The sequence below is a fragment of the Oncorhynchus gorbuscha genome, linkage group LG14 (genome assembly GCF_021184085.1).
Source record: "Oncorhynchus gorbuscha isolate QuinsamMale2020 ecotype Even-year linkage group LG14, OgorEven_v1.0, whole genome shotgun sequence".
NCBI lineage: Eukaryota > Metazoa > Chordata > Actinopteri > Salmoniformes > Salmonidae > Oncorhynchus > Oncorhynchus gorbuscha.
This window is the reverse complement of record NC_060186.1, coordinates 37684730-37704044: the sequence shown is the minus strand read 5'-3', so window position 1 is coordinate 37704044 and position 19315 is coordinate 37684730. Positions and strand designations below refer to the sequence as shown.

The 19315-nt window shown below is 40.6% G+C and overlaps 1 protein-coding gene and 1 long non-coding RNA gene across 2 annotated transcripts; both read right to left on the bottom strand.

The window, feature by feature from the left end:
• Nucleotides 1–4507: 4507 nt before the first annotated feature.
• On the bottom strand, nt 4508–6989 carry LOC123995763 (forkhead box protein A2-like). Its single transcript, XM_046299435.1, has 2 exons — nt 6628–6989; nt 4508–6043 (listed from the first exon to the last, which is right to left on the bottom strand). The coding sequence occupies exons 1-2, from the start codon at nt 6694–6696 to the stop codon at nt 4865–4867; spliced, it is 1248 nt and encodes a 415-aa protein (XP_046155391.1). The 5' UTR covers nt 6697–6989; the 3' UTR covers nt 4508–4864.
• A 5897-nt stretch (nt 6990–12886) lies between these two features.
• On the bottom strand, nt 12887–18946 carry LOC123995915. The gene is made up of 3 exons (XR_006831906.1): nt 18621–18946; nt 17881–17983; nt 12887–14741 (listed from the first exon to the last, which is right to left on the bottom strand). It is a non-coding gene; the product is annotated as an uncharacterized LOC123995915 (long non-coding RNA).
• Nucleotides 18947–19315: the final 369 nt, after the last annotated feature.

Genomic DNA, 19315 nt, shown 5'->3' with positions numbered 1-19315 from the left:
TCAATATCAGGAATATATTTGTATTATACTGTCACTATACTGCAATGACCTGTGGCTTCATTAATAACCAACGTGTAACACTTCCAGCTGGAATTTGTTTTCCCACACTTTGCAAATCCATAAAGCTCCCAGGTTTTTATTGCACACGAGCCTCTAGACAGGAGCACTCACAGTCAGCAGCTTTGCTTGCAGTGCAGACCAGAGATCACCCTCCTCTCATGATGGGTAGATGGATGGATTTATTGATAGATTGATTGACTGTTTACTCAGTGTGAGAGCCGTGAGGAGGACGTGAAGGGGAGCCTGTGGGGGGGTCAGGGTTGGTTCAGACTGCAGGCAGGCCTCTCAGCCCAGTCAATGGGACAGTGTTGACACAGAGCTCCGTCCCTCCATCCCCAAGTGTCAACGCCACTGTGGCGACCGCCTATGAAAGGCTCCCCCATGGCAGGAATTTCGCACCAGGTCGCCAGAAAAGATCAACCCAGGCAAGTGGAGTCTCCTCTCACATTCTCGCCCTTCGCTTTCACCAGCACCTTCCCCTATCCAACTTCTCCTGTCAGAGGTTGGTCCTTTTCAGTGATGTCTGAGAGAGGGAAATGCAATAATCAGGGCCGGTTCCAGGTATAAGTGACATAAGTGTTTGGTTAGAGTCCCCGGGCCGATAGGGGGCCCCCGATCAAAAGAATAGTAGAATACATCAGGTGCAATTTCTAAATGTGGTTATGCATCAGCAGTTTTTCTTGTTATGTCAGTCACTGACTGTCACTCAATTAGACACGGTTAGATAAAAGTTTTTAGATTGATAGTTAGTCTAGCCAGCTATCTAATCTTGTAAATTGTTCTCTACACCCCATCGCAAAATGGTTAGAACTGCAGGAAATTAGCTTCAAAAATGTATTTCTGCCCTTAGGCAAAATGAGTAGAATTGCATGACATTCTTTCTAAAATTGTAACATTTTCTCCCGTCAAGAGGGGGGCCACTAAAATGTTTTACTACGAGGTGAGGGGCCCCCTAACCAAATATCCCTTAGGGCCCCCAAAAGGATAGAGGCGGCCCTGGCAATAATGAGAAAAGGCCCAATTGCTCCCACAGATTGTTATCATGTGGATGGAACACTGTGCACCCCTTGCAGTCTGATATGAATCAGGTTAGGTTTCACACACACTAATGGAGAGAGGATGTACAAAGCCTGAGCTCTCCATCTACAACTCCTCTTGTTTATACAGTACACAAACAAAATAAAACTACAATTTTCGAATTTGTAATCCCCAGGCAATGTTAGCTTCAAAATTAGGAAACAGTGTCTAGTACATTTATTGCTATTCAATAACACTACATTATTTGCATTTATAGAGGGTCAGTCTGATATTTGAGCATATTTTGTTTCAACCTGTTCTAACATACTATGGGGTGAGCCTCTCTCCCAGTCTAAAATATGAGATGAGGACTATATCTCAATTGAAATGATATTTAGGCCTAAAACCAGAGTGGAGTGAACAGCCCCAACCCTCCAATACACTAAAGCAATATTACAGCTTGTATACATTTGATCAGAAATCACCTTGTTCCAGGTCCAGCCAAAACAGCTCATCTGGAGGGCATGAGTTGGGTACTAGTGCCCTCCATGGAATCAATGGGTGTCATAATGTATACAATCAGAGCCATATATTGAAGCAATAACGCACGAGGGGGTGTGGTATATGGCCAATATACCATGGCTAAGGGCTGTTTTTATGCAAGACGCATTGTGGAGTGCCTGGACACAGCCCTTAGCCGTGATATATTGGCCACATACCACAAACCTTCGAGGTGTATTATTGCTATTATAAACTGGTTACCGATGTAATTAGAGCAGTAAAAATACATGTTTTGTCATTCCCATGGTATATGGCCTGATATGCCATGGCTGTCAGCCAATCAGCATTCCATGTTCGAATCCACCCAGTTGATAATTGAATATATAAAGCTTAGTATATGGCTCCTGGTACAACGTGAAGCTATCTTGTTCTAGTATAATGGGGCTAAGATTCCATTTTATATATATATATATACTCCTAAGAAATATATATTTTTAAAGATAACCTACTAAAAGGATCATTTTTGTTCGTTGAGCAAGATGCTAAATAAGCTATTTCCCCTATTTATATTGCCAATTCATCCTATTTATCTTGTTATGTTTAATTTCTGTCCGTTTTCAAAACGACCGAAGCCCTATATTGCAGAGTGCGATATTCTGAGCATGCACTCATTTAATGTGTAGTAATGGACTAATCCAAGACCTGCATTATCAGTGGAATCGGAGTTCATCAATTATTTAAACACTATTATTAAGGAGCTGTCAGGTAGGTCTACCGATCCCATCTCCTGCTATAGATGAAATCAGAAAGAAAAATCGTGCCAAGATAGTAGAGCCGTCACCTTCAAAATATGAACGTGCCCTTGCATCGGCCATTTTTACACACCGCTGTTAGCAAACATTTGCCGATACAAATAAATAATTTATAACACATAATAATAATAATAATAGTAAAGCATTATTACTAATATTATTATTATCCTCATGTTTTATCAATATTAATATTCCTATATAAAAATAGCATGTAGACTACACAATGTTCACATTTCCCAATGGCCTACGGTATTCATTTCTTATTCGAAGAAAAAGTATTTTAAATGTAACACTAGAAAGAAATACCATCTGACGGTGAATCTAAATTTCATGAAAACAAAAACATCAAGACCAATCTGCAAATAGACCCCGTGCATGACAAGACTCAAGAGAAATACATGTGTTGTTGCATGCCTACCTCTGGATATTGGTTTGTTGCCGCTGGACATTGAAAAGCGACGAGATCTTGGAAGTCTCCGTCCAGCAAACTGCTTCCGAGGACTGCATTCATCACAGCATTTATTTAAACGCTAACTCTGTCACTGTTTACTGAGCCACAAAGCAAAGATGTCACTGCATAGCTCATTTTGAGGAAAAAAATGTTTACACTGATAATACCGATTGTTTTTTATCAGCAAGAGAGACAATTCAAATGTTTGTGTAAATGTATCTACCAAGACAAATAGGCCTATAGCCTAATATTTAGTACATATTGCAAATGTGACCGTAGGTTGTTTATTGTAAACGTGTGTTTTCTTTGCAGATGATTGTCCCATGTATTGTGGCCGATCATTTCTGATTATGAGTCGGTCATATGAGGGGATACTGTTGGCCTAAAGTGTGACAGGACAGGTGGCAACACATGGACAGTTCGGATAGGCCTTCACAAGTCAACTTCTAGAGATTATAGACCATTTGCACAGAGGGCTTTCTTGATTTTTTTTGGTATAATTTGAAAGGGGTAAAGGGTAACAAAAACACGGTACATTTTAATATTAGTTTGTTGTTGAGTAAAAACATGTTTTAAAGGTTAATAGGCTGTCGTTTTTTCATGTAAACATGGCCTACGTTTACGTTCCCTCGGTGAAAGCAGCATGGGCTACCATCCTATCGCGAAGTTGTTGATGTATTTAGAAGGGGCTATGACATGGGTTCATCTTATCAGTTAGGATCTGTTGTGAGTCACGTGTTAAGTGGTTTAAGAGTAACCCCATGACAGGGCATGCATGTGGGACTAAAATCAGGGTAATTAATCACCGTCACTTTCATTGTGCATTGTTCTTTCTCCCTTCCGTACGTTTTTCTATTTTGCTGGCGATAAAAGTGATAATTAAACAAATGTAGGTTGGCAGGTAGCCTGGTGGCTAGAGCGTTGGGCCATACCCAAAGGTCGCTGGGTTCGAATACCCAAGCCGATAAGGTGAAAGGTCTGTCGATGTGCCTTTGAGCAAGGCACTTAACCCTAATTTGCTCCAGGGGCGCTGTACTACTATGTCTGACCCTGTAAAACAACACATTTCACTGCACCTATCTGGTATTTGTGACAATAAATATATATCTTTAAATGTCATGCTTCATTTGCGAAATAGTTGGTGCTCGGTGGGGTTCAGGAAGGATTGGTGGGGTGTGACATATGACCAACGGGAAATCGTTCGGGAATTGTCAGATTGTGCAGAGGAAAACGCCCCTTCGTTGTATAAAATGTCATGTTAATAATAGACTAACCGAACCCGTTTTATAAATAATAATAATAATAACAATAATGTGGTTATGTTAGGTTTAATACAATGAATAAAGCATTATTTTGGGGTGTGGTGGTCTTCGTTTAGTTTCTTGGCGAGAATTGCAACCTTTATCCTAAATATGCATTTGTATATATTGTCTTATTGAATAGTATATAGGCCTATAGTGTAGGCCTATAAGTAGGCCTATAAATACAGACATATTTCTTTATTCATTGATGCTGCTAATCTTTCGTTGTTTTATATTTGACCTAACTGCTAGTCTTTATTAAATAAAGATGTTCGATATGTTTAACATTTTTCATCATGGTTAGCCTATTGCACAATTAACCTTTAACCTTATGCGGTTGCCATATAATAATGCAGACAGAAAGGTAATATCAAATAATACTTTAATATAGATTTTCGCTTGCTACATGAATACACATTGACAACTTATAGCCTAAGTTATAAGGGATACACAAACGATATTAGCACAGAGCACATCTCACAATTTGTAACATACCGAGGTGCCTGTGAATCCCACAGTTACGCCTTCAATTAATGTAAAAGTGTCTGTATGAAATAATGTCGTCACATATCAACATACTCTGAACGAACATGACACTGAATCAGTCCCTTCCATGTCCAATGTCCATAAAAGGTGATCGATCCATAAAACAAAAACACGACCAATTTACAAATGTACAAATAGTAATTGTTAGAAAAAGTTAATTGAATGCCGATTCAAATTCAAGAAGAGTTCATGATTGGCCTCGAATACACACCTTGGTAGTAAGAAGTGTCTGCGGGTGTAGAAGCAACATCTAAGCCCGTTTTAGCCGACATTGAGCCCATGGACAGCGGTCCTGTCATCGGTGAACCATAGCCGTACTGCATCATCTGTTCATACGTTTTTAGGTCCATTTTGTGGTGATGCTGCTGTTCCGACGACATTAGATTGTTGATGGAGAAGGGGTGATTGAATGAATAGTGGTGCTCCGGCTTCAGGTGGGCTTCGTGCACGAGCACCGAGTGATGCTGAGACAGAAGATGGTGAGTCTGTGGGATAGGAGAGAGAGCGTGCTCCGCGGGGCTCATTACCTGCTGCCGGGGTTTCGGGTTAGATACAGTCCGCTTGACGTCTTTTACGGACGGGGTGGGGTGGGGTGATTCGTTTCCATTACAGCTCTCTGGGCTGCTGTTAGAGCCGCCCTCGGGAGTTTTCTTCCCGGTCTCCCTGCCGAGGTCTTTCTCGCACCTGAACCGCTTTTGCCTCCGGAGATAGCAGCCGTTCTCAAACATATTCCCTGAGTCCGGGTGAAGGGTCCAGAAAGATCCTTTGCCCGGCTTATCCGGGGACCTGGGCACTTTGAGGAAGCAGTCGTTGAAGGACAGAGAGTGGCGGATAGAGTTTTGCCAGCGCTGCTGGTTCTGTCTGTAGAAGGGGAAGAGGTCCTGGATCCACTGGTATAGCTCATTCAACGTCAGCATCTTTGTGGTAGACTGCTGTAAAGCCATGGTGATGAGAGAAATGTAGGAATATGGGGGCTTGGCGTGCGTATAGCTTCTCCTGTATGTTTTGGGGTCCCTTGACCTTATGTTGGACTGTCCATACATGGGGCTCATAACGCTCATATTATTATAGGAGGTCAGAGCATTCATCGATGGAGACGGGGTGTTTATGGGGCTCATGTTCGGGTTTAGCGCCGCGCTCATGCCCGCCATCCCTGCTCCTATACTGTGCATGGCTCCGGAGCCCGGTGACATCGCGGCCATGGAGTGGTTCACACCCGTGTTGACGTATGACATGTTCATGGGGCTGCCTGACATGTTGCTGGTTGAAGTCATTCCAGGCATGCTCATATAGGTGCTCATCGAGTTCATTCCCAAACCGGTGTGTTGTGTCATGTTTCCAACTGAGGTATAGCACTGTAGAGAAAAGAGTGCACAAAGTCAATAATATCTTTAACAATGTGAATAAAGTAGACACCTATTCAAATCACATCGAAATAATTCTACCTACAGAAATGCGTTTTTTTTCAGTTGGCCAAATATCCAATCTTAATTTGCAACTTCAAACAATTACGTTCAAACAGTGAAGAAGTGCATGTATACCTACATGCCAAAGAATATTCTAAAGCTATTTTATAAAGGGGGAACAATTAGTCAACGAATGTAGCCCAATCAGGCGAAGGGATCATTGTAGGCTCCTTAATAGCCTAATTCGATACATAGTCAAAAGGCAAATTATATGCTACGATTAAATAATAAGAAATACATTTATGTTTCAATTGGATTTTCTAAATAATAAAGATTCAAGTAATATATTTCGTAAATGTTCTTTCCATCCTCATTAGATATTGGTTAGGAGAGCGAAGAGATCCGGCAGGATTTCTATGGCGCCTCAAGTCAATATTTGATCACAAAGTTAATATTATCTCAAGGATAATATTGAGTTGTATAGACAGCAAAATGCATATATATATATATATATATATATAAACTCTACCCACCTCGGGCTCTCCGTAGTAAGCGCTCCAGTCTGAATGCTCGTGTCCTTCCATTTTAACAGCGCTTAGCATTGTGGATCGTCCAAAACCAATTTCCGTCAACAGCCTCTCTCAGTCCCAGCAGAAGATTAAGTGACAAAAAACGGCACTAAAACCGATAGGGGACTACAGGCAACCCAGGTCGTTTAGTCTGCGTGCTGCCTGGGGACTGGTTCATGGGTATCTCTCTGCCCGGAGTGCCTTCAGACGTTGTAAAGCGAATGACGTTAGACTCCTTGTAATGACGTTAGCTCCTCGTCTTGCTGTGGTATAGCAGCATGTGTTGCGTTGGCTCTCGACCCTCCAACCCTCACTCATTCAATGACCTATTTGAATAATCTGCTCACACCTAGGCACTAGACTCCTACGTTGGCCCTCTGTTGTACACCTGCACTGTCGGAAAAGGGCAAACCTATTCGATCCAATATGTCAAATGTGATTGTTTTCCACCAGAAAAAAAAAGACAAGGAATTTTGAATTCTAAGAAGGCTTATAGGAATGTGGTTTGGCATCTTCTGGCCGAGTATTCTCATTTCTCTCAAGGAGTGTGTTCCTCATCTAACTTCATTTGCATTCCTATCACATTTTACAGTTTCAGCATGCAATCAAACATTTTGTCAAAATAAACAAGGAATTTCCTAACCAGTTATTTCACCAAACCACGATGCTACATCGATATAATAAACATTACATTACATTTACATTTACATTTAAGTCATTTAGCAGACGCTCTTATCCAGAGCGACTTAATAAAAAGGCATATTGATAATGGAGATATTATGGGTGACTATAAAACACCACTTTTAATACTTATTTAGGCCATATTGAATAACGATTGACGACTGTAACATCGGAATGTTTTTATTTGAGCAATAAGTCCAGGGGTCCATGCATCGATTAAATTCTGGAGTGAGGGGGCGATAAGGGTAGTCTAGTCTACCCAGTGGTGATGATAGAAGTGAACAACTTCGTAGAACATTGTGTGCAGCATTTCGAATTTCGAAACATCGTAAACAAATGTTCAGGGTCAACTCAACTCGAGGGACGTTGTAAGATTTTGGATCATTATCATTAACATATAGGCATAATATTGTGCATAATTGTCTCTTGAATTCTAAGTGTTAACGTAACTAATGTAATTACATCATTTTAATTTTTATTATACCTCCGTTGTTTATTACACAATACTTCAGTGGACAATGTGAGCTCTGACTCAGAAGTACACTGAGTGAACAAAACATTTGGAACACCTTGCTAATGTTGAGTTGCAACCCCCCCTGTTGACTCCAATGCTTCTTTCCCACAGTTGTATCAAGTTGGCTGCATGTCCTTTGGTTAGTGGACCATTCTTGATATGCACGGGAAACTGTTGAGCGTGAAAAACCCAGCAGCGTTGAAGTTATTGACACACTCAAGCTGGTGCGCCTGGCACCTACTACCATACCCCGTTCAAAGGCACCTACTACCATACCCCGTTCAAAGGCACCTACTACCATACCCCGTTCAAAGGCACCTACTACCATACCCCGTTCAAAGGCACCTACTACCATACCCCATTCAAAGGCACCTACTACCATACCCCGTTCAAAGGCACCTACTACCATACCCCGTTCAAAGGCACTTACATCTTTTGTCTTGCCCACTTGCCCACTCACCACACAATCCATGTCTCAATTGTCTCAAGGCTTAAAAATCCTTCTTTAACCTGTCTCCTCCCCTTCATCTACACTGATTGAAGTGAATTTAACAGGTGACATCAATACGGAATCATAGCTTTCACCTGGATTCACCTGGTCAGTCTTTGTCATGGAAAGAGCAGGTGTTCTTAATGTTTTGTCTACTCAGTGCGCCTGGCACCTACTACCTACCATACATACCCCGTTGAAAGACACTTACTGTCAACAGAATCTCAATTTCAAACCACATCAAACAAATATTTTTACACGATCTAGGCCTATTTTAATTTCCCCTGATTTAGTTAGTGGCTGTTTGGCGAATAGAGATTATTCAAACATAGCACTGTCTCTATACTCATGTATCGGACCATCATTTTATTGACTTTTTTCGAAGGCCTTGCAGCCTTGATGCCCTATGTTTGATATGCCGGTTTCAAGAGAAGCAAAGTTTATCTAACGTGTTTGATCACTGGAGCTGGAATGGATATCCGCAGCAATCGCTGATAAACCTAGCTACGGAAAACAAGGATACTGTCGAGGTGATATTAATGGAGCAGTTCAACTGGTAATGTATTTGCCAAATACACACTATAGTACACGCGCACAGGCCAGCGATGGAATCTTTAAATGATGGCGTTGGAGGAATTTTACATCTGATTTTTAATTGTGATAACTTCCATCATCGACTCTTCATAATAATTCTGATAATAATGGCACGACAAAAAAGGGCACACTTGTTAGAATGTATTGTAAGCCATAATAGATTCATGAGAACTATACCAACATTTGTAATGTCAACAAATTATTAATGCGGTTATATATATATAATATATAACACATGTATATATATATATATATATATATATATATATATATATATATATATATATATATATATATATATATATATATATATATGCAAAGCTTATGAACGTGTTATGAAGTCATTAGGATGCCCTTCTATTAAGGGTACTGTTTAGCCTGTCATCAATGACAATTTGTGACAATGGTTTAGTGCCGCCACATAGGTAGTTAACAGGTAAACATTCATCTCAGATCACCTTGTTTGACCTCACACTATCTTAAGGGGTTCTGTTGACTGTTAGGTCAACCAGGGTCTTCTCACAAGCACTGATACAGTACTATCTGGTGGCCTACTGTAAGTGTATTGCTCCTATCAAATGCGCGGAGGCTGATTCATCACAAAGTGTGTCAATAAAGGCACCGCAATGGCCTTCAAGTCAATCATTACTTTAGGCGTAGAGTAACATTAGCACATTTTTTACAATTTGTCTCTGCTCAATGTTATTCCCTGAAATCTATTTGATTGGGTGAATTATGTGTTTTCTGAGTGAAAAAAAAACAAACTGTCAGTTATGCTTGTGGATGTGTTGCATTCTCAAAGATTGCAACACATCATATTGGCCAAAACACATTATATTGACCAAAACACATATTGACCAAAGAAGGAGAGAAGATAAAGAAGAAAAGAAAAGAACAGTACAAACTATAACATGCATATAAATATCCAGGGAGTAGGAATCTAGGAATGTGCCAGTTTCATTACAATGTTTTCCACTGTGGCATAGGGAGTTAAAAATCCGCCTTAATTCGTTGTTCTGACAGTCACCCTAGTCCCACAGAACAACTTTTCAAGAAACACAAGGGTAAGAGGTTAAGCTAGTGATTAATAAAGAGTCTTTTCAGTGTGAGACGAAACCACTAAATGTTTGCTGCCATTTGCCTATAGTGACAGCAAACATACCAGATTGAGGGAGGCTTTGGTCGGGGCCTTTATCCTGTACAGCTGTGACAACGGCTGTAGGCTGCAGGTTTGCGGCCTGCCACAGTGTGTTTACCTGGAGACGAATCTGAAAGGCGGCGGGACAGGGAGGACACACAACCAAGGTGAAAGGGAACAAGAGACGGCTGTTTCAGATCTAAGGAGAGCGGTTATTGCACTAGCTGGCTGGACCACCGTGCTCTTTGCACACACACACACACACACACACACACACACACACACACACACACACACACACACACACACACACACACACACACACACACACACACACACACACACACACACACACACACACACACACACACACACACACACACACACACACACACACACACACACACACACACACACACACAGGGTCCTAGAACAGAAAGCATCGCTCTTAATGCACCAATACACTCCTTTTCATATTGAAAGCATATTGTGGGTTGAAACGGAAGACAGTTTAGATTTCACAGGATCCATTGGTATGTACAGTGCCTTCTGAAATTATTCATACCCCTTGACTTATTTCACATTTTGTTGTTACAGCCTGGATTCAAAATGGATTACATATATATTCTTTATCACGCTTACACACGACACCACATAATTACAAATTGAAAACGTTTTGAAATTTTAGCAAATTTATTGAAAATGAAAGACACAAATATCTCATTTATTTAAGTATTCACACCCTTAAGTCAGTACTTTGTAGAAGCACTTTTGGCAGCGAGTGCAGCTGTGAGTCTTTCTGGGTAAGTCTCTAAGAGTTTTCCACACCTTGATTGTGCAACATTTGCTCATTATTCTTTTGAAATTCTTCAACCTCTAGCAGTGTTGATCATTGCTAGGCAAACATTTTCAGATCTTGCCATAGATTTTCAAGTAGATTTAAGTCAAAACTCTGACTCAGCCACTCATGAACATTCACTGTCTCCTTGGTAAGCAACTCCAGTGTAGGTTTGGCCTTGTGTTTTAGGTTATTGTCCTGCTGAAAGGTGAATTAATCTCCCAATGTCTGGTGGAAAGTAGACTGAACCAGGTTCTTCTGAAGAATTTTCCATTTATTTTTATCCTGAAAAATGACCCAGTCCTTGATTACAAGCATACCCATAGCATGATGCAGCCATCCCTATGCTTGAAAATATGGAGAGTGGTGCTCAGTAATGTGTTGTATTGGATTGGCCCCAAACATAACACTTTATATTCAGGACAAAAAGTGAATTGCTTTGCCACATTTCTTGCAGTATTACTTTAGTGCCTTATTGCAAACAGGATGCATTTTTTGTAATATTTTTTATTCTGTACAGTCTTCTTTCTTGTCACACCCTGATCAGTTTCACCTGTCTTAGTGTTTGTCTCCACCCTCCACCAGGTGTCTCCTATTCTTCCCCATTATCCCCTATGCATTTATACCTGTCTTCTCTGTTTGTCTGTTGCCAGTTCGTCTTGTCTTGTCAGGTCTTACCAGCGTGCTTTCCCGTCTTCCTGTTTTCTCAGGTTTCTGTTTCCTAGTTTCCCCGGTTCTGACCATTCTGCCTGCCCCCAAGCTTGCCTGCTGTCCTGTACCTGCCTGACTCTCTAACCCTCACTTTATTCAATTTAAAATACAGGCTGTAACACAACAACATGTGGAAAAGGTCAATGGGTGTGAATACTTTCTGAAGGCACTGTAATACACCTGTTATAAGGCTAGATACCAAATACATTGTTAGTCTACAGCAGGATAATTATATTTCTCGTCTTTCGGTGTACTGTATATGAATCAAATGTACATGGTTTTATTTCAACCGTAGAGATATGCCTGTTTATGCATTCTAATACTATAACAATACTAGTTGATTATTTTTCATACAGTTAACCTTTGTTCAGAAATGTATTTTTGCTGATGGCTTTGTGTTTTTTCCATCAGCCTGATGGCTCTTTGATCGTTTAAAAAAAAAACAGCACAAAGGCACTTCCATCTATCCCAGTGATATCTAGCTACCTCCCTTGGTCCTCTGACTTGCAAGATGCAATTTGTACTGTTTACTCAGAAACAGGGTGGGGTCTTCTTTAGTAAAATCAGGGAGATGTCACTCTCGGCTCCATGACAAAGCTCCCTGCCGGCAAACAACATGTGTCCAATCTGTGTTTGTCTACCCGAGAACGCCCTACCAGATCCTAATAAATCAGTTTCTTTACGGGCTCTGACAGGCTAACTGGCTAACCACAGTGTAGGCTAATGGCATGGACACTCCTCACCTTGCGTTCCAAATGGCACGCTATTCCCTATATAGTGTACTACTTTGGACCAGGGCCGTAGGGAAAGGGTGCCATTTGGGACGGAGTCTTAAATTAGCACCTCGTCAGCCTCCAACAGCTCCGGACAAACATGGAGTGACAAACAGCCGCCTGGCTGGGGAGACACCACTCCTCCTCATGACCTCCTTGGCCTTCCCGACTGACCGGTCTGTCTGCCCTCAGCAGTAGCAACCAGCTGCCTTCCTGGCTAGGCAGGCCATTTCACCAGCCAGCCAGATGTGTGTATGTCAGGTGAGCAAATATTGCCACTTAGTTAAGAGTTCTCTGGTCCCCTCCTTCAGAGGCTGCTGTGTATTCCAGGGGTCTGCAGGAAGTATTAGTAGCGCTGTGAAGTTTCTATGGCATGAGAAGTTAGACTTAGAAGATACACAGCGGGGGTCAGTTAAGTTTCAAGTAGTTTCAAAGTTTATTCGCCACATTCACAGGATAGAACAGGTGCAAAACAGTACAGTGAAATGACCCTGAGAGCTCTTTTCCAACAATGCAGTGATAACAATAACAGTAGTGTATAGATAATACTAGAAAATATCATTAAAAAAATACAAATAAAAACAACAACAACTACAATGTGAGTTAAAGAAACAGGAGAATGCAAGTGATTCAACTGTTCATTAAGCTGAGGGATGCCCCCTCAATCCTTCATCTTAACTCAGATAGGGAACATCCCAAATGGCACTCTGTTCTCAATATGGGCACTGGTCAAAAGTAGTGCACTAACTACAGTATCTGGAATAGGGTGCCATTTGGGATACATCCATAGCTATTACATTCTTAATCCTCACAATGCCTGATCACCACAGCCGAGGATCAGCCTATCACATTTAGCAAACTATTTGATCACATTTTGTGTAAATACAGTTCACATTCTGGGCTATAGAACAGATTGCACATTTGTTCTGGAGGAGGAATCACCTTCAGACGACATCAAGTCAAAGATACCTATAACTAAGTATTACCCTATGCCTTTGCTTTACACATATTTGTTCCAGTATTAGCTGCGCTGAGGTTGGTATGGCCTTCATGAGTGAGGCCAAAGCATTCTTTCACCGTATGATTACCTACATGCAATTGGACAGTGAAGCATACTCCAGCATTTTGGATTTGAGATCAAACGTTTCATACGTGCAGAATGTCACCTTTTTTTCATCCAAATCTGTTTGACCGTTTAGACTGTTGTTTGGCCTCTGTACTCCATTACTTTGGATTTGAAATGATACATTGACTATGAGGTTAAAGTGCAGACTGTCAGCTTGAATTTGAAGGTATTTTCATCCATATCGGGTGAACCGTTAAAAAAATTACAGCACGTTTTGTACATAGTACCCCCCATTTTAGGGGACCAAAGGTATTGGGACAAATTCATTTATATGTGCATTAAAGTAGTCTAAAGTTTGGTATTTGTGCAGAGTCTAAACAACAAAAAATGTATCACTGTCCCAATACTTTTGAAGCTCACTGAATTGCTAATTTTCAAAGCTTGATAAATTTTCAATTGGGTGGGCTGCTTGAAATTAACACACTTTTATATACATATATATATATATATACAAATAAAACAATGAAATAGGTCACGCACACTCACATTCAAAGTCTAACGCGGCATCCGTAAAGAGACCTGCTCTGACTAGGTAATCAGTTAGACAACCAGATCATGTATCACGGTGCCTATGAACGTAGAAAGAGCACATTCTACATTGCGTTCTGATAGTATATCCTTTTAAAATGCAATTGCGGGAAAAACAAAGCTTTGGAAGCTTCCCCCTCTTGTCCCTGCCGAGGAGAAGAGGGTATCAGCTTTCTGTAGGTATATATGTTTTTCTCAACTCTAAATATTCAGCTCAATGTCAACTGTTTTACAACCAAGATATTTGATATGGCTTTTAGATATGGAGCAGGCCATTACGAGGGTATAGGCCTATAGGTCTCATGGATAGTAGCCCTCAAATGAAAAGGACATTTAATTTACTGTTGGATGAATACATGGCTACTAGCAGTGGCTACTATATGCAATATATATACACACAGTGGCAAGTTTATTAGGTACACTAGCCCATTACCTCACGTGGCCGTGGCTTGCTATATAAAGCAGGCAGACAGGCATCGAGGCATTCAGTTACTGTTCGATTGAACATTAGAAGTGGCAAAACGAATGACCTAAGTGACTTTGAGCGTGGTTTGATCATCGGTGCCAGGCGCGCCGGTTCCCGTATCTCTGAAACGGCCACCCTCCTGGGTTTTCCACGTATGGCAGTGTCTAGGGTTTACAGAGAATGGTGCGATAAACATAAAACGTCCAGTCAGCAGCAGTCCTGTGGGCGAAAACAGCTTCTTGATGAGAGGTAGAAGGAGAATGGTAAGAATCGTGCAAGCTAACAGGTGGGCCACAGACAGGCAATTAACGGTGCAGAGTTAAACATTGCGTGCATGGAATGTGGGACAAAATTCTTAACTCTTGACTACTTTACAGTTTCTCAATCGCTTTGACTCGCTTTTTTAAACAGTTAACATTTCTCTAAACTGTTGGTGCCATTGTCCCAACTCTATTGCATGTTTGCAAGATGTAGTAACTCACCTAAAACATTTAATTCATGCTTCAAAACCTAGTTATTGTGTCAGTAAATTGGCCAAAGCCACCAAAATGAAACTTTTTTTTTTGTCATCGTGTGAGCCGTACTGGTCAAAATGTTTAAATGGTTTTTGACAATCAACTTGAGAAATGTTTGTTATATTTTTATTGTTATATACACATTTAAGTTTTCTTCTACTTTTTTGTTGACACTGACTGCTTACTGTACCAGAATGCCAGTTTTGTCCAGCTGAATGCTATTGTGTATCACACTGAGCTTTTTAGAGACCGATCTCAACAGTAGGTAAAGGTTTACTGGATAAAGTCAATACTGTAGTACACAGAAAAAGGATTTGCACATTTGTAGCAATGTGTTACATGTAAACAGAAAATGTACAATTGCATGTCCATATTTACATATTTCTTACATGTAAAATCATATATAGTGAACAGAAAATTTTCCACAAAATGACATCCATGCAAAAAAGAAAAAACCTGTGGTAGTTCTGTTAAAAAAAACAATAAATTGTACGTCCTCACAGTACGTGACACAAGAAGTTCCCATCTTCCTGGTGGACATCCTGCTATAATCACTGCAATGATCGCCTGTGATCTCCTCACAAGCAGCATTCATGGCATCTAACAGAGACATCTGATCTTGTGCCCGATAGTCATATACTTTCCACCTCCATGCTGAACAAAACTCTTCTATCGGTTTCAGGAATGGGGAGGATGGAACTCCACTGTTATCCTTTCATGCGCAGCAAACCATTCCCTAACAATGTTGTTTCGATGGAAGCTGACATTATCCCACACAATTACATCATTTGGCAAATCTGCTCTAACTAAACCGCTTTCGTGTTCTGTTATTAGGTCTCTGTAAAGTGTATTTAGGAAGGCCAGGGGAAGATGGGTGTTATAGGGCCCAATGTGTGGAATATGTGTGCTCACACCATTCTCAGAAATGGAAGCACACATTGTAATATTGCTCCCCACGTTGGCCTGGTGTGCCAATTGTGGCTCGGGCGGCCAATGGGATTGCATTTGTGATTGCACTTCGGATCCCTCTTAGCCTGATGGAGTTGTTGGCTATTACCATGTTGCAAATTTCTTGTTCCTGCCGATGGCTGAATACTGCTAGTCTGCCACCAGCATGAGGTCGTTGTGCAGTCCTATATATGACATGTAGAATTCATAAATGGACCATGTTACAGATAGTATATTGTATTCAAATTGTGCTGTATTACTGTATTACTGTATATTCCTCATACATATCTTACATTGTGATTTTATTTTACAATTTACCTTTACAATAGTTGCTGTATTGTTGTGAATAAAATGCTGTAACAAAGGTAAAGTGCGAGTACATATTTACCTGTTTTCCCTACGGAATGGTTGCACAATTGATGACACTGTGGACCTGTTTACATAAGGCTGTACTTTAGGGGTGGCAGGTAACCTAGTGGTTAGAGCGTTGGACTAGTAACCGAAAGGTTGCAAAATCAAATCCCCAAGCTGACAAGGTAAAAATCTGTTCTTCTGAACAAGGCAGTTAAACCACTGTTCCTAAACCATCATTGAAAATAAGAATTTGTTCTTAACTGTTCTGCCTGTGATTATTATTATTTGACTATGCTGGTCATTTATGAACATTTGAACATCTTGGCCATGTTCTGTTGTAATCTCCACCCGGCACAGACAGAAGAGGACTGGCCACCCCTCATAGCCTGGTTACTCTCTAGGTTTCTTTCTAGGTTTTGGCCTTTCCGGGGAGTTTTTCCTAGCCACCGTGCATTCTACACCTGCATTGCTTGCTGTTTGGGGTTTTAGGCTGGGTTTCTGTACAGCACTTTGAGATATCAGCTGATGTACGAAGGGCTATATAAAGAAATTTGATTTGATTTAAGTGAGTTGCATAGTTAAATAAAGGGTACAAAAAAATAAACTCTCTGATCAGCCTCTTCCATTGTAAGACCATGGTTTATAACATGGTCCACAATTGTGGCTCTGATTTAATCAGGGGCTCTGTCTTCTACCTCTTCCTCTATTATGTCTTCCCCTAAAACATCCACCACCACACATTCTTACACATCTTCTGGCTTCTCTTCCACCAGCATGTGGCTGCTGTTCAGGGTTCTGATGTTCTTCCATGTTCAAAAATGTACTGATTGTGCTGTGGGAAAGCTCCATTATATATGCTTCCAAACTTGATTGGTTGATTGGTAAGATTGTGATTCCTATTTCATTACTATGTCAGCTGGTAGGTAAATTTGCCAATTTAGCACACATCCCAAACATTCCATGTCATAGATATTTATGCAATATACATGTATGTCTGACAGATTGTGATAATTGAATGGTTCATTTTGCACGATGAAAGAATGTTTAGAAGTTGTGAAGAGTATGACAGTTTCACTGAGAATCAACTCATCAGTTTTAATCAGCAAGTCATGTGCATGTAGCTATTGTGCAAATTGTAGACAATTGTACGTACGCTTTTGCACACATTTGCCAAAACACATGCAATTTGCTTAAATGAATAAGAAATTCAAATCTGGTGTGAACCAGAAACTAATTGTTCAGAGATTTGAACTTATTGTTTTGAAAGAAATAATTCTCTTTTGAGAATTGAGCCAAAGCGATTGAGAAAATCTGTAATACATTTGTCCAAATACTTTCTTCAAATGGGGGGACTAGAGACATAAAATACTTTCATTTCTAAACGGTAAAACAGTCTGAATTCATATGGAGGGGAGTGTAGTTCCCCTTATAAACATTTCACATAATAGTACATAATACTAAAGTCATAATGCATTTGTTTTTAAAAAAAGCATAGAGGTTAATCTATCTGTGAGCACAGTTGCTTAGGTGTGGTTTCTCACCTTGGTGAAATGGAGATCTGCGGTGAAAATAAGATCCTCTCCTCCTTAAAAATGCAGCCTACTTGGAAATGCCTTGTTTCCTCCCTACTAGGGCATCTTTGCTCTGAGGAGGCAGATAAGCACAGGTGTGATTACAGACTGATGATCCTATGGTGATATGAGAATAGACTAAATAAATTACTTCGGTAATTGAATTCCTCCCTTCCTCCCCCAATCATTCCTGTACTTTTTTTAAACCAAATTAAATTGATTTATCATGCCCTGCCTGTTATATCTTGAGTACAGTGTCCCCTTGTGGTGAGTCCTCGCAGTAGCAGGGAGCAGTGTTAATAGAAAGGCTTTCACACCGCCCTGCACAGTGGTCGTCATTAGTTACCACAGCCACAAAGCCATAAACCTCGTTTATTTCCTCAATTTATCTTCATAAAAATAGATTTTAAAACTTCACCCCAACCTTAACCACACTGATAACCTTATGCCCAACCCTAACCTCAAATTAAGACCAAAAAGCACATTCTTGCTTTCATGAATTTCACAATATAGACCTAGCCAATTTTGACTTGGTGGCTGTGCTATCCATTTGAAACCCCGTATGCCTCATCTGTGTGTCCGTACTGCACAGAAAGGTAGGTTGTTATAACAACATAAATCCGATATTACAATCTATTTCATTTGTAATACGACAAGTATTTGTTTTGTTAGGATATGTGTACTGAAAAGTATGGGTTGTCAGTGCTTACGCGTGTTCTCTGCTGAAATAAACAGTTGTCTGTCTTAATCGGGTTCCCAAGTGGCACAGCCGTCGAAGGCACTGCATCTCAGTTCGCGTCACGACAGTCTCTGGTTCGAATCCAGGATGTATCACATCCGGCCGTGATTGGGAGTCCCATACGGCGGCGCACAATTGGCCAAGTGTTTTCCGGTTTTGACCGGGGTAAGCCGTCATTGTAAATAATAATTTGTTCTTAACTGACTTGCCTAGTTAAATACAGGTTCAAATTTAAAAAAGGCTATGAATTTGGATTGAATCAAAGATCATGGATACACTAACAAGATGGCATGTCTCTCCGCCCTAACACTTGGAGTTGTTGTCCAAAAAGCGGCACCGCACTAGCTCCCGCCCATCCTTTTTTGGATTAGTGGATAGATCTCGTTATTGTAATGTTTTTGAAAAATCGTTTTGGTTACGTCAACCGCCTGTAATTCAATGGAGATGCTACTATATATGCATATCCGAGTGTTTTCTTAGTTGCCGTGATGTCACGTATCCTACATAGATCAGTACACTCTTAACGTAACATTTCGGAACTTGTATTCGATCAAATAAACTTCATGTAGCCTCTATACAAAAATCCTTGCTTGGTGGGCGAAACAACGCCAACTGCTGGGAGACAGATTTTCCGCCGAGTTGGACCTCCGATTGAAGGCATTGTGA